We start from the raw sequence: 13244 nt of genomic DNA on the forward strand, positions 1-13244 counted from the left end.
ACTTATCTACTCTTGTGTCCTGTCTGCACGCCTCACCTCTGTTTTGCATAATGAATCCTTACGAACTAGCTCAGCTTTCTGTCGTTCTAAGTCTCGATGCACTCTATTTCGTCCGCATTAGGCACTCGCCTCTTGATTACTTCGTGGCACAGAAATACTCGGTCATCAGGCTGTTTTTCTGCTGTGGCCTTTGTAGAAGCATGATTGTTCAAAGTGCAACAATTAAACAGATTCTTTGAGTTGCTTGTGGCTTCGCCAGTACAATTCCGGTGCGCTGGTCCGCCTGTCCAGCAATTTCCTACTGAAGGGAAACCTGCAAATAAAAACACCGCTCCGCATGCAGAAAAATGCTCTACTGTGACGCTTCTCGAACGATTGTGATGTACCACAAGAGCTGCCTACTCGCGTGATATTCTCAACAAGGAGATAAATTCGTTTACTTACATGTGAAGGTATATGCCAGACCACTTCGGGGCTTCGGTGGCACATAAGGCACGAGTGTGTCATAGCGTCCGATGTCGACGCGCGATCGCATGTCAAACGAAACTACTACGCATCCAAAAAACAGATTCGAAACCGAAATTCGCGTCATCCTTTATTGCATGAATGCGTACATTGTGATTTACATAAGTCACGGACTTAGCGATCGCTTTCTGTAAACTTAATATCAACGTACCACCTTCATAAAGCCATCAGGTATGCGTTTTTAGGTGACAAAGCATAAGGTGACCTGTACTTGTTCTCAGCTCTTTCAATTAATAGTAATTGCGCTGGCCACATTGACCAGTAGCAACAGGGCGGCGCCCTAGAGGTTCCCACTTTTCCGGCCCAGCTTTTCCTCTAGAGTTGTTCTACTAACTCTATGGCAGCTGCCACATGTACTCGTTCTCACCGCTTCTCCTCCTCTAATCTTACTATGCAAATGCAAAACACTGGCATATTTTTTCTTTTTATATTTGTGAATTATTCATTCAATACTAATAAAAGCTTTTTGCACCTGCCGAAATAGCAGCACGAGAATTAAAACCGATAGCGGAAGAAGATGGCAGCGAACAGATTATAACTAGCGCCTCTCTGCCTGTACGTTCTGTTCCTAGCGGCAAGATAACTGAAGTACACTCTAAAAACAGTTGCACCCATAGAGTTTCTAAATAAATACTAATATGAAACTCTATGAGTTGCACCCTTTGGGGTGTATATTTGCCACACAACGATAACCGTCATCTGTCTTGTCCGAAAGCCCGGTGGTAACGAACGGATGGCAGCTTTCCCGACCGGAAAGTAGCGGGCGCGGCGTTTTCAAGGAAGAAAACGCAGGCAAGTCAGATGACGATTATTGTTATGTGGCAGAGATACACCGCAAATGGTGTAACTTTGCCTAAGAGTGTGACTGGGTGGACGATACGAAGCTTTGGCCACAGCTTCAGAGAACACGCAAAATCGCTTTGGAAGTATAAGCTATGTCCGAACTGCGCGAGCAGCGTATATTGTGCTTGTTGTAAAAGCAAGGCTATCCAAACTTTCTGCTTATGAATTAGGTCAGGATTAGTGTGTTTTGCTCTTTCTTTTTTATTTGGCAAATATTTTGAAGCAGCGGCTTGTCACATTTCTGACTCAGTAAACTTCCTTGGTGCAGTCACTATATGATTATTTCTGCCTAATCGCTCTCGGGTGTGCTCAGTTCCGATAGATTTTGCTCTTGCTGCGCGCAAGGCTTGAAACGTCGCTGTTTTGTACGTTGTAATACCTTCTAGAAAAAATGGAAAAAATGTATTATCGCTCGTAACTCGCTTACTCTTTTGCAACGTCCCGAAACATTCAGCTTCGACCATTCATGCGTTATCGGTGTAGTTTGTCATTTACTGTGCGCATATTTGCTGGCCATACATTCAGTTGTAGTACGGTAGCTAGCTGGGCGAGTCGGTACATCTGCATTATTATTATTTACGGCGCGCACTTATAACAAGGGCGGATAAGAGAGAAGCGCTCGCGTTTCGTCTCTCTTCTTCGTCCTTGTTATTAGTGCGCGCTGTAAGGGATAATAATGCATATATTCAAGCGTGTGCCCATTCACTTGTTGAAACGCTGGCGATAGAGCGGGCGCAAGATTTCGCGCCAGTTGGCGTAAATGTGTGTAGATACTATGCGCGAAACGTACTATGGCAGCAAGTGGTGCTACTCCCTTTCTCATTGTTTAACGAGCGGTATACTCATTCTTGCCGACGTTCCGGGGCCGAAGCACTTTCTTTGAAGGTTAGCGACACAACGCTGGCGGATGAGCAAATTTCCGTATCCTCGAAGAAAGCCTTACATCTCGAAGTGCCGGTAACACGTACGGACAGTTGCAGCAACGGTCCGCGAACTTGGCTACGCAGCTAGATTCACTTCATTCTTTAACACGCCAGTCACAATTTTTGCACCCGACTACTGCACACGGCTTCAATCTGCATGATTCAATCCGGCATGATTGGAGCACAGCGAGTTGACGAAAACTCAGTTGCATTTCCGACGGCTGATCGCACCAAAGCAAAGTGAAAGCTGTATTGGTTTCGTATTCATGCGCTGTCGCTGAGGCGACGTGCGGCGCGCCGCCGAAAGCGCCATCTCGTTTCTCTAGAACAAACTGCTCCGCTAAAGAGGTCAACACGTCGTTGATGTGGATGCAACTGGAAGGTGGCATTGCAGAATCGCAATCAGAGAACTCATGAGCATGGTCGCGCTTTTCAAATTCTTGGTACCAGTTATAGTTTGGCTTTCTCTAAAGCTGAAAATATTTTTGAAAATGTTCGAGGGCTCCTAAGCATATCTCATGAGTTGTGAATGCGAAAGCATTGGCGTACAATTTAACGCCGCTGAGCGCTCCTTTTAGTTATGAACTCCTCGCCGGCAAGCGAGCGCATTGAGACGCTTGGCGCGTTTTGATTTGTCCGAATCCTGCTGGAGTTTATAGATATTTAAAGGGACACTAAAGCGAAACAATAAATCAGCTTACACTAAAAGGGCATTGTTTGAGAACCCTGCAGGCAGTCATTTCAAAAGAATAGCTTGATTAGTATATGAGAAAATGAAGGTCCAAGTATCAGTATTTGAATTTCGCGCCGAGACCCCAGCGCCGGTATGTCAGCGTGACGTCAGGGATTCCAAAGTATGTTTTCGCATTTGGGCCGCGTTCGCTGAATAAAGGTTCCCGAAACTTGACTTGTTGAATATTTGGTTCCTTTCGAACACAATGTAGTCAATCTGTACCGCTATATATAATTAGTAGGCCCTAAATAATGCCATCAAAATCCATGACGTCACAGCCCCCAGGTGCGGGAACTCAAGTAGGCGTCGCCACCCGTATTTCGTTCTTGGGCTTTTTCTGGCTTACTAAACGTCTTATTATTGTAAGAGTGGTGTTTTTGGTGTTGTAGAACGGTAATTTACTGATGCAGAAGGAATCATTTTTCACTTTAGTGTCCCTTTAAATACATTCAACTGGAATCGCCACCCTGTGAGCTCCCGCACTACAGCGCCGGCCCCTTTGCTGAGGACTGCCACCTGTCGCGCATAGTGGAGTCAGTTTAAACTTCTTAAAGTAGTGCCATGCTTTGAAGAATGCAGCCTCCTCATCGAGCGCTCTGGCCGAGGCCGACGCCGCGTCGCTATTGGCCTAATAGCATCACGTGGCCCCTCGCGCCGTGCATCGGCGCCATTTTTGCTCGAGAAGCGTCTACGGAGCGGCGAGGAGTGCATGTTGGCGCCGTTGCTACGCTCGAGCAGTGTAGGCGGCGCCACGGCCGAGGAGGGAGCGTAAAAGAGATGATAAACAAGGAGGAGTGAAGACGGAGGAGGAGAGTGTCGCTACTTTACGAAGTTTAAGGGGCTTTATGTTAGGCCTCATCCTCCCTCTTTCCCTATCTTTCACTTTCCACTCCCTCTCCCCTCCCTGACGACGCATCGCCGTGCTCCTTAAGGGGTTGCATAATCAAGCGTCATTTCCTTCTTTGAATCGCTATCGCTATCATCCCTCACGCGACACCTGGTGCGCTAGCGCGGCAGGTGTACCCTTTTTCCCGCTCTGCTCCGTCGAGGCACTCTCATGGCGTAGCAACCAATTAGACATCCGTAGAGGCGAGCACGTGACCTCGAGTCGCAGCCAATGGAAATTTACCTGATCTTCCACTGCTACAGATATACGCCGACTGCCGAAGGCGACTGCCGAAAGACTGCCGAAGGCGTAACTGAAGACTGCAGGTGCTCTTCAGGGTCAGAACAGCGCGCCAAGCAATTTGAAGTAAGGTGAACACACAGCAGCATATTAATTGTCTATAGGCATAGTCTATTCATACCATTACAAATAATTATTTGGCTATTTCCTTCTCTTTAAATAATAATAAACTTTGTCTTGTGTTTAAATTAAGTATACTGTGTCTGTGCGTGGTGCTTACAATGGAAATTAAATAAAGACTTTGAAGTGAGAAAATGCGGATGAGGCAGCCACCGCTGATGCTTCTAATGCGTTTGTCCTCCTATTGTCAGGATTTGCAGAAATAAAGCTAAATTATGAATTAAAAGAGAATCACTCCCTCCCCTCGCGCAGGGCAGCCAACTGGGACTACCTCTGGTTAACCTCCCTGCCTTTCGTTGCATCCTTTCCATCTCTCTCTTGTCCCATTTCCTTATCTTTAACCTTATTTCCCCTTGTCCTTCTTTTCAGTGTAAGTTAATCACCAGAGTTCAATTTTGATTAACCTCCTTGCCCTATTTATCCTCATATGTGATATACATCTCTTATCGCTCCCGGGAATGTGCTGTCCTCTGCGCTTAATCAACACGACAGAAAGAGACACCACGTGGATTTACTTTATTGACGGCTGCAGCAATACCTGACCAGCCTTGGTAAAATGCGTGGAGTTCACTTCTTGAAGCCCCACTCGAAGTTGGGTCCCAATATGGGCCACTTGATGTAGCTGGGCGAGGCGAAGTACTCCTTGATTTTGGGCAGCACTTCGAAGCTCTGCAGATACCGCTTGATGGAAGGGCAGTTTGCGAAGACCTCCGGCTTGTACTCGAGGTTCCAGGCGAGGCCCTTTCAGAAGAGTGGGAGAGAAGGTCGTTTTTGAAGATTGTGGTGTTTTACGTGCCAAAACCACGATCTTATTAGGAGGCACGCCGTAGTGGGGTACTCCGGAAATTTGGACCAGCTGGGGTTCTTTAACGTGCACCCAAATGTAAGTACACGGGGAAGGTCGCTTTATGGAGCAAGTTTATTAAGGTGAAAGCCTTAGACGCCTCACGGGACGCAAATTTGACCGTCCGGCGTTACGCCGTTCGGCGTTATGCTACCAAAATTCAATGGCACCAAAATTGGGAGTCGAACTCACGACCTTTCGTGCTAATTACGGCAAAGGTAATTAAGGTACTGTTCATTAATAAATAGTTAATTAAGGCACTCGAACCCACGATCATTGCTGGGAGTCGAACTTCGACCTTCGGTGTTAATTAGGCGTCAGTTAATTAACATACCGTCAATTAAGGCAATCGAACCCACGACGTGTTTTGTTAATTAAGACACAGTGAATTAACGGATAGCTAATTAAGGCACTTGAACCCACGACCTTTGGTGGGAACCGAACCCACTTGCCGATATGGGTAAACCAGCGATGTCCCCAAGTCGGATTCAAAATTGACACCGTGAAGGTCGAGAGCTTGACCCCCAACCTTAGGTGCTAATTGAGGGACAGTTCATTAAGATACAGTTAAGTAAGGCACTCGAACCGCACTACTAGTGGTGTTAATTAAGGCATAGTTAGTTAACGTACAATTAAACAATGTAAGGCTAATTAATGCACTCGGACCCACGACATTTAATGGGAATCAAACCCACTTGGCGAACCGGCGATATTTCCAGGTTGGATCCCAATTGACATCGTGAAGGTGGAGCATTGAACCCGCTACATTTGGTGTTAAGGCGAGGTTAATTAGGACACGGTTAATTAAGGTATCGTTAATTAAGGCGCTCGCACCCACTACCCTTGGCGGAAATTCAACCCGTGACGTTCGGCGTTGATTAGATCGTGTTAATTAAGGCACAGTTAATTAGGTTATGTTTAATTATTGTACTCGAACCCACGACATTTGGTGGGAGAAAACAAGTAATAGGAAGGAACAACGCATTAGAATGAAATTGTCAAGTAATGTTGAATATCTCGTGAGCGGGAACGCTTTCGCCTTCATCCTCTTTAGCGTATGATAAAGTGACTCTCAACTTTTTGTATGTATGTATGTATGTATGTATGTATGTATGTATGTATGTATGTATGTATGTATGTATGTATGTATGTATGTATGTATGTATGTATGTATGTATGTATGTATGTATGTATGTATGTATGTATGTATGTATGTATGTATGTATGTATGTATGTATGTATGTATGTATGTATGTATGTATGTATGTATGTATGTATGTACGTGTGTGTGTATGTATGTATGTATGTATGTATGTATGTATGTATGTATGTATGTATGTATGTATGTATGTATGTATGTATGTATGTATGTATGTATGTAAACATTTACTGGAGCATGGTTAAATTATCAGAGACTGGCGCTAAGTGTTTCTGCTTCACCAAAAGCCTCGAGCGAGCCTCAGCGGTTCGACTCATCTTTGCCCTGGCGCTAACAATATCGATACGCCCTGTTTATCCCCCAGTGCCAGAGTTCGAAGAATCTCGGAACCATGGCATCGTACTATAAGCTCGTGGGCTGACTTAATTAAGGTCGATTCAGACGGAAGACAACGACAAGCCAACAGCACCGCATATCGCGCACCATGCCTGCTCCTTCACTCTGTTTTACATAGGACCACTAGCCTGACGTCACAATGTTGGCCTAAGAGACGTATGTTACCGTAGGAGACACCAAATATAATGTCTCGAGGCCACGACCATGAAAATAACAAGCTATTCCTCTCCTACTGCTCCACCCCCCCCCCCCCCCCCCCCCGCCCTCGAAGGAAAAAAAAAAGACTGCGCCACTCTAAGGCTTCCCTTGACATCCTATAGCCTTTGCGAGCTGAAGTGCCACAGAAAACAGCGTTAGCCGGTCCTACGACAAAGGGGACGTGGTGACATGATGGTGTGACGACAGTGACGGCAAAGGTGCAGTGACAACAAATATGCCACGACAACAACGACGGCTATGACGCGACAACAGCGGGCCATCACGGCATGGTGACGACGACAACGCAACTGCTCACATGTGGCTGCTGCCGGGGATCGAATCCTGGGAGAAGGGCAGTATTGTTTTTCGGTAAGCACATCGTGTGCAAATTAAACCTGATTATAAGCACGACGATGACACCTGCGACAGACGCCAGGAAAACTGTGCAAGATAGCGGCTGACACCCATCGTTGCAATTTCATATGTGGACTCAAATAGTGTGCGGCTTCTAATCCTTGAACGTGTCTTAAACACTGCTGTACACGTTCCCTAGGAGCGCACCATAGACGAACCTCGTAGAGCAAGAAATCCACGTAGGTGAGGTGGTCTCCGATTGCCCACTTGCGCTTCTTTAGGTGATCCTCCCAGCCCCTGAGCATCACCACGAGGTTGGCGTCGTGCTGGCGACGGCCCTCGCTTCCAGCAGGGCCCATGGCGGCCACCACCAAGCTCCAGATTAGGTCATTGGCCTGCTGTTCCAGAAGGTCCAGCTGCGTCGTCTCCTCGGCGTTCCTGAACAAAGTACAGTCGGCAATAATGTTGACAAAGTGCGAGATCTCGAAAGAACCGATGTATTCTCCCATCCTGGGTACGCAGCTAGGAATTAACCTACATCTGCCGTTTGGGCTAGCACATGCGACCAACAGAGTAAGGTACTATTCTACTGGCTGCGTGTCGAAGGCAAAGTGGAAATACCGCTTTTTCTCGCAAAACCCACGCCCCATAAGCTTTTGGCGCTGGCTGTACAAATACATGGGGCTTTTCGAATCAGCATAGGGTACATCAGCACTCTTTCCACATTATCATATAACTCTCACCTTCGTCCGAATGTCGCACCATTTATGTGCACCAATTTACTATGAAGTTTTCTAACTGCAAACTGCGCCTGAGATTATTAGGAATATTACACACCTTGCGCCTTCTTCGTCTCACTCACTTGGCAACGAGGTCGTGCTTCCTTCCCAGATATCGCAGGATGGCGACGCTCTGCGTGATGTTCACGTCGCCGTCCGAGTAGTAGGGCAGGTTGGGAAACTGCAGGCCCAGGCTGAACTTCTCCTGCAGCCAGCCGGCTTTCTCGAAGCTGGGCGCTGGCCCCAGCTTGTACTGCTTCTCCTCGAACGGGACGCCCTTGTAGACGAGCAGGTTGCGGATGCTCTGGGCCAGGCCTCGCGCGTTGGTGTAGCCCAGAACCACAGGCGCCATCTTCACCGCTTGAGCCAGACGCGCCAGAGACTGACGCGCAGATATAGAGTCAACGTGAACGGTGCAAAAAAAGAAAATTGGTTTTTACATGAGAACACCATCTGATTATCAGGCACGCTGTAGTGGGGGAGTTCGGAATAATTTTGAACGCTCGGGGTTCTTTAACCTGCACCTTAATCTATGTCCCCATCGTCGGCGGGTGGGATCGAAACCGCGACCCCGAGCCCAGCAGTGCAATGCCATAGCCATGGGGGCCACAGCGGGTCAACATGAACGGCGTGCACACTAAGCACAAGGACGGACAAGACATAAATGCGATAGACTTGTCTCCTGCAGGCCTACGATACTCAGCAAGGTAGCCATCACTGAAAAGAATAAACCTCTAGCTTAGGACTCTCTGAAATGCTCAGGCTCACCAAAATCACATTTATCCTGGCCCACTCGGACTCAAGCTCACTTGAAGTCAGCTACCTCGCCACACTCGGGCTCGCCAAAAGTTTGCTCAGGCAGACTAACTCAGGCTCAAGGACTCATGCTCACTATACGGCTCGCGGAATCACGGGCTCACTCCCGTTTGTGGATAACCGAATCTCTCGCGATCATGTGGGCCTTATCATCGCGTAAAGCAGCATTGACTCAAGATCCGTTTTAATCACTAGTAATTCAGAGTTGATTCAACTCAGGCGGACTCGCACAAGCTCTGATTCACTGGGACTCACTCTGATTTAGCCTCGCGCCCACTTCGACTCACTCGAGTTGCAGACTCGCACTAAGGCAACTCACCTTCGCTTACTCAAGCTCAGCCTCACACGGATTCGCACCTACTGAGGCTCTCTTCTACTCGCATCCCACTCAGACTCACTGAGGCTCACTCATGAACTCATGAGCGACTCATGAGCGAGTGTGTCGACGGGTGGGACTCCCGCTCTATCAAAAGTAGCTTTCTTGACGACGCCTCCAGGAGGACTCAGACCAAGTGACAACAGTAAAATACACTTGTACGATAGGTAAAAACCTTATTTAAGTCCAGCTTTTCAGGCGTGTTGCGTTCGTCTCTGATAGAAGAGGTTATGCGAGCCTTTTACATTTCCTGCAACTCGCTAATCTGAGCTGACCGAGCGTCGGTCAGTCTTCTCCGTGTGATTTTGATCGAAACTTCAGTCAACTGAATTCGAGCGGCACAAGTGAAACATTATGCGCGTAGTTACACGAGAGACATTATGGGAACGAAGAGAAATAGGGAAGAAAAATGGTGCTCTTACCGATTAACACAGGAGTGAGGATGCAGTGCAGCTACCCGTCCGCGTACACGAGGAACGGCGCTTTGCTCGCGTTACCGCAGAGTGTGTTGTTTATATAGTTGCTGCTTGCGTCAACATTGACGACATTGTTCAGACCCTGCGAGACCAACCACCTAATGAACTAGGATGTCTCGCCAGTTGGCAAGAGACAGGAAAGGTCATACCATTGTGCTTAATCGCGTCTATCGTGCAGGGCGCACTCACTAATTGGAGAAGTTGCGCTCTTTTTGCTTTAGTACAGGAGATGATCTCATCATCCACATACGCGAATGCGCGCGAAAGATGGGCCTTCTCTCAAATTCATTTCGAAGAAATGCTCGTGGAGTTTTATAGAATAAATGAGAATGAAGGCGCACTTTGAACCGAATAGATACGTATAAGAAACGATTCTAATACTTCCAGAGTTTGCTGCTTTTTGCATATCATATACGTTTTCCTCGCTAATGTCGGTTAAAACTCTGTTTTAAGGTCCCTTGTGTAGCTTTTACTTTTGTTTGTGCTTTCTCTGTTAAGCTTTCGTTTCCCCCCCACCCGTAACCACCGCCTTCCTGGCCAATCCCTGTACAGCCATATTTGAGGAGCAAATAATCAAACAAGGTATTTCTTCCGCCGCTCGCATTGGCGCTTGCGACATGCGCTGTAGCGAACAGAGAAGAGCGTCGGTGGTTAAAGACAGCGGTGCTTCTCGGTATGGTTGTGTTTAAGCCTGGTTTTTTCGCCTGGAAATATCCTGGAGCGGCCACACACACTTTGAGGGAGCCGCGGTGCTGCTGTTGTTGGATTCATTCGCAAACTGCCTAGCTTCAAACATTGCCTACTCCTCAGACCTACAGCAGATTGATTCTTTTCCCCGGGATGATAACGGTATGGATCAGCGGTGGGACGCTCCCTCGCAACAACGGCAGGCAGTGCAGCGAAGACCACACGTGTTTCGTCAGCCAACCTGGAACGATAACTATAGATGGAGAGCCAGTCGTCTGACTGTTTCTAATCCCAATATGTGCTACGCCCGCTGGATCATGAATGAATTAGCGGCGTACAAAGAGCAACCTTCCGTATTTTCTCCGGTACACTTACCCGGCTATCGTTCCTAACTGGTTGACGTTCCCGTAGCCTTGTTGGTGAGGGGCAGTGCAGACTGTTGCGGCGTTAGGGCAAGGAATTCACCAAGCCCATCGACGAATACGTCCAGTAGTAGGAATGAAGGAAAAGGGCTTTATTTGACATTAGTCACATGGCTCCAGTTACAGAAGCCCACTCCTTGTAGAAGTATGTTAAACGTCCGAGTTCACATCAGGACACGTCGGCCCCCACTGCACGAAAAGCTTCCGCTTTTAATATCGTCGTCTTGCCTAGGTGACTCGACTATGGAATCCGATGACTGCATCGCGGCCAGCCACAATCGTCGAATCGGTTGCGGTACCACGCCCATGATATCGCATCGTTCCACAGCATCCCCACCTCCGATGCTTGGAATAGGGGACAGGATAGCAACCTGGGAATCCAAGGGCGAAGTCGTTCCCACGGTAGCATTCGACGTTGGCCCTCTTCATCGTTAGCTCAGACCAGTGGCTCAGGCTATGTAGTGGTGGGGGCCTTTTATGGCCCCATCAACAGTCGGTGTCAACGCTGCGTTGACTTCTGGATAGGCGCTGATGGATGTGTCAGGTTGCCTCGTGGCAAACGCAACAAGTCTGTCATGTGTCTGTTTGGCACTAACCCAACTCATGGAGGCGGCTGCTGTTTCGGCACGTCATGCTGTATGTCTGCAAAATAATTTACGCCGTTTGGGTTTCTCGAAGGAGCGACCGAAGGCAGCTTACCGGAAAGTTGAGCGTTTAAGCTTACGGGATAAATATGAAAAAAAGGGCAAAGAAGCACGTCAAATGACGTGTGTTGTTTTTCATAGTGCATGCGATAAAATCAAGTAAAAGAGTGCTAATCTTGGTATGTTGGTACGGCTTGCTAAACAGAGTAACAGCGCATGGAACACGACAAACGGAGGGAATCTGAAAAAGCCCTGTATTATTGCCAGTACAATGTATGTATGTTGCAAGGTAAAAGAAGCTGGTGTATGTAACCAAATCAATTTGAGCGATTAGTTCTAATATTCGTGATGTGCAACTAGCTAGACATTATATGCTGTTGTGACAAAGAAAGTTGCAGGAAAGGCTGCGCCAGAGGAAGCAGTCAATGTCGTGTACGTATTGCAGAAAATGTTCAAGAGAGAAGATTGGAGATGGTTTTGGCACGCAATGGTATGGTACGGTAAGGTATGGATGCTACACCGTCGAGAAGTCAAGGGACAACAACTTCTTTTCTTGCTCATTTGCTTGGGTTGCCACTCGGCATGATGTACGATGCAAGCATGGAAGCCCGCTCCATGCAAATACTGCAACGGCGACTCATGAAATCAATTGTCCATGAGCCATATCGTTCATAGTTATCAGGTATGTCAGATATTAACTTCACATCCCTAAGTACGCTTTCGCGGACTGTCTTTGTTGCAGTGCACGTTCAAAGAAGATGGCGTGTACCGCTGCAGGCGCGAGAGCGGAGCACTTTCGTAACCTGAACGTTGTGTTCATATGTAGTTGACCTTATGGTACAGCTAAGGGCCACCCCCAAGTCTCCGGAGAGAGGCTTCCTCAACCCGAGAAAAATTGTGGGAAAGGGAGCAGACACGCGGGTGGATGCGGGCACGCGTGTTCCTCCGGAGGATAGATTTTCGGGTGAGAAGGACCGAGCAAGGGAAAGAGGGAAGGGAAAGAGGAGCGGTCACAGGTGGCGCGGAAGAGTGAGCATTGCAAGCATTGCAATCCGCAAGATCATTCATGTAGTCATGTCCGCGTGCCCGGTGGAAATTAACATCACTCTCCCACCGGGACAATGGCTGATTCTCATGGCACTTACTTGCTTGGCATCGAGGTACCCCATAGGTAGAACAGAAAACATGGTGAGGGTATCATTTAAACACCAATAACCCGAGGAGCGGATGGGTGACTTACGAGCGCCGTGATTGGGTGGATGTTTAATAGGGCGACGGGGAGACAAGTCGGAAAAACGCGACACTGCTACAAAGACGAGAGAAATGGTGAAGAAGGTAGAAAGATTTCTCAAGTCGGCGAATACAAACAAGTGAATGTACTACACATTTGCATGCCAATGAAGAATGTCTGTGACAGCCAATTAAGAATGTTCTCGGAAATTTTGCAATCTTGTCTTCTTGAGCTCAGCAGCACATCTGCCCGGAGTGGAAGTTTGCATAAATAAATATGTAACGCTACGATTGTTTGTGCAAGAAAGTACGATTACACGGCGAAGGTAGGTAGGTGAATGACGCTCATGTTCGGGAAAGAATCCAAACACATGAGGGATCAAAAAGAACGGTTAATGCTTAGAGAACAACCCAACGCACCTAAGATAACGATATATCTGACAAGCATTGCATATTTTCTTTTTCTTGTTTTGTAGGTAAGGCGTCGGCTACGTCAGGATATCGTGCGTTCACCCCTCCGCCTCCCTCCCTTG

General features: G+C 47.6%; 1 protein-coding gene across 1 annotated transcript; it reads right to left on the reverse strand.

The window, feature by feature from the left end:
- Positions 1 to 4825: 4825 nt before the first annotated feature.
- On the reverse strand, positions 4826 to 9779 carry LOC135912567 (glutathione S-transferase-like). The gene is made up of 4 exons (XM_065445056.1): positions 9675 to 9779; positions 8144 to 8442; positions 7500 to 7719; positions 4826 to 5071 (listed from the first exon to the last, which is right to left on the reverse strand). Exons 2-4 carry the CDS (start codon positions 8410 to 8412, stop codon positions 4898 to 4900), a joined length of 663 nt encoding a protein of 220 aa, XP_065301128.1. The 5' UTR covers positions 8413 to 8442; positions 9675 to 9779; the 3' UTR covers positions 4826 to 4897.
- Positions 9780 to 13244: the final 3465 nt, after the last annotated feature.

The sequence above is a fragment of the Dermacentor albipictus genome, chromosome 2, assembly GCF_038994185.2.
Source record: "Dermacentor albipictus isolate Rhodes 1998 colony chromosome 2, USDA_Dalb.pri_finalv2, whole genome shotgun sequence".
NCBI lineage: Eukaryota > Metazoa > Arthropoda > Arachnida > Ixodida > Ixodidae > Dermacentor > Dermacentor albipictus.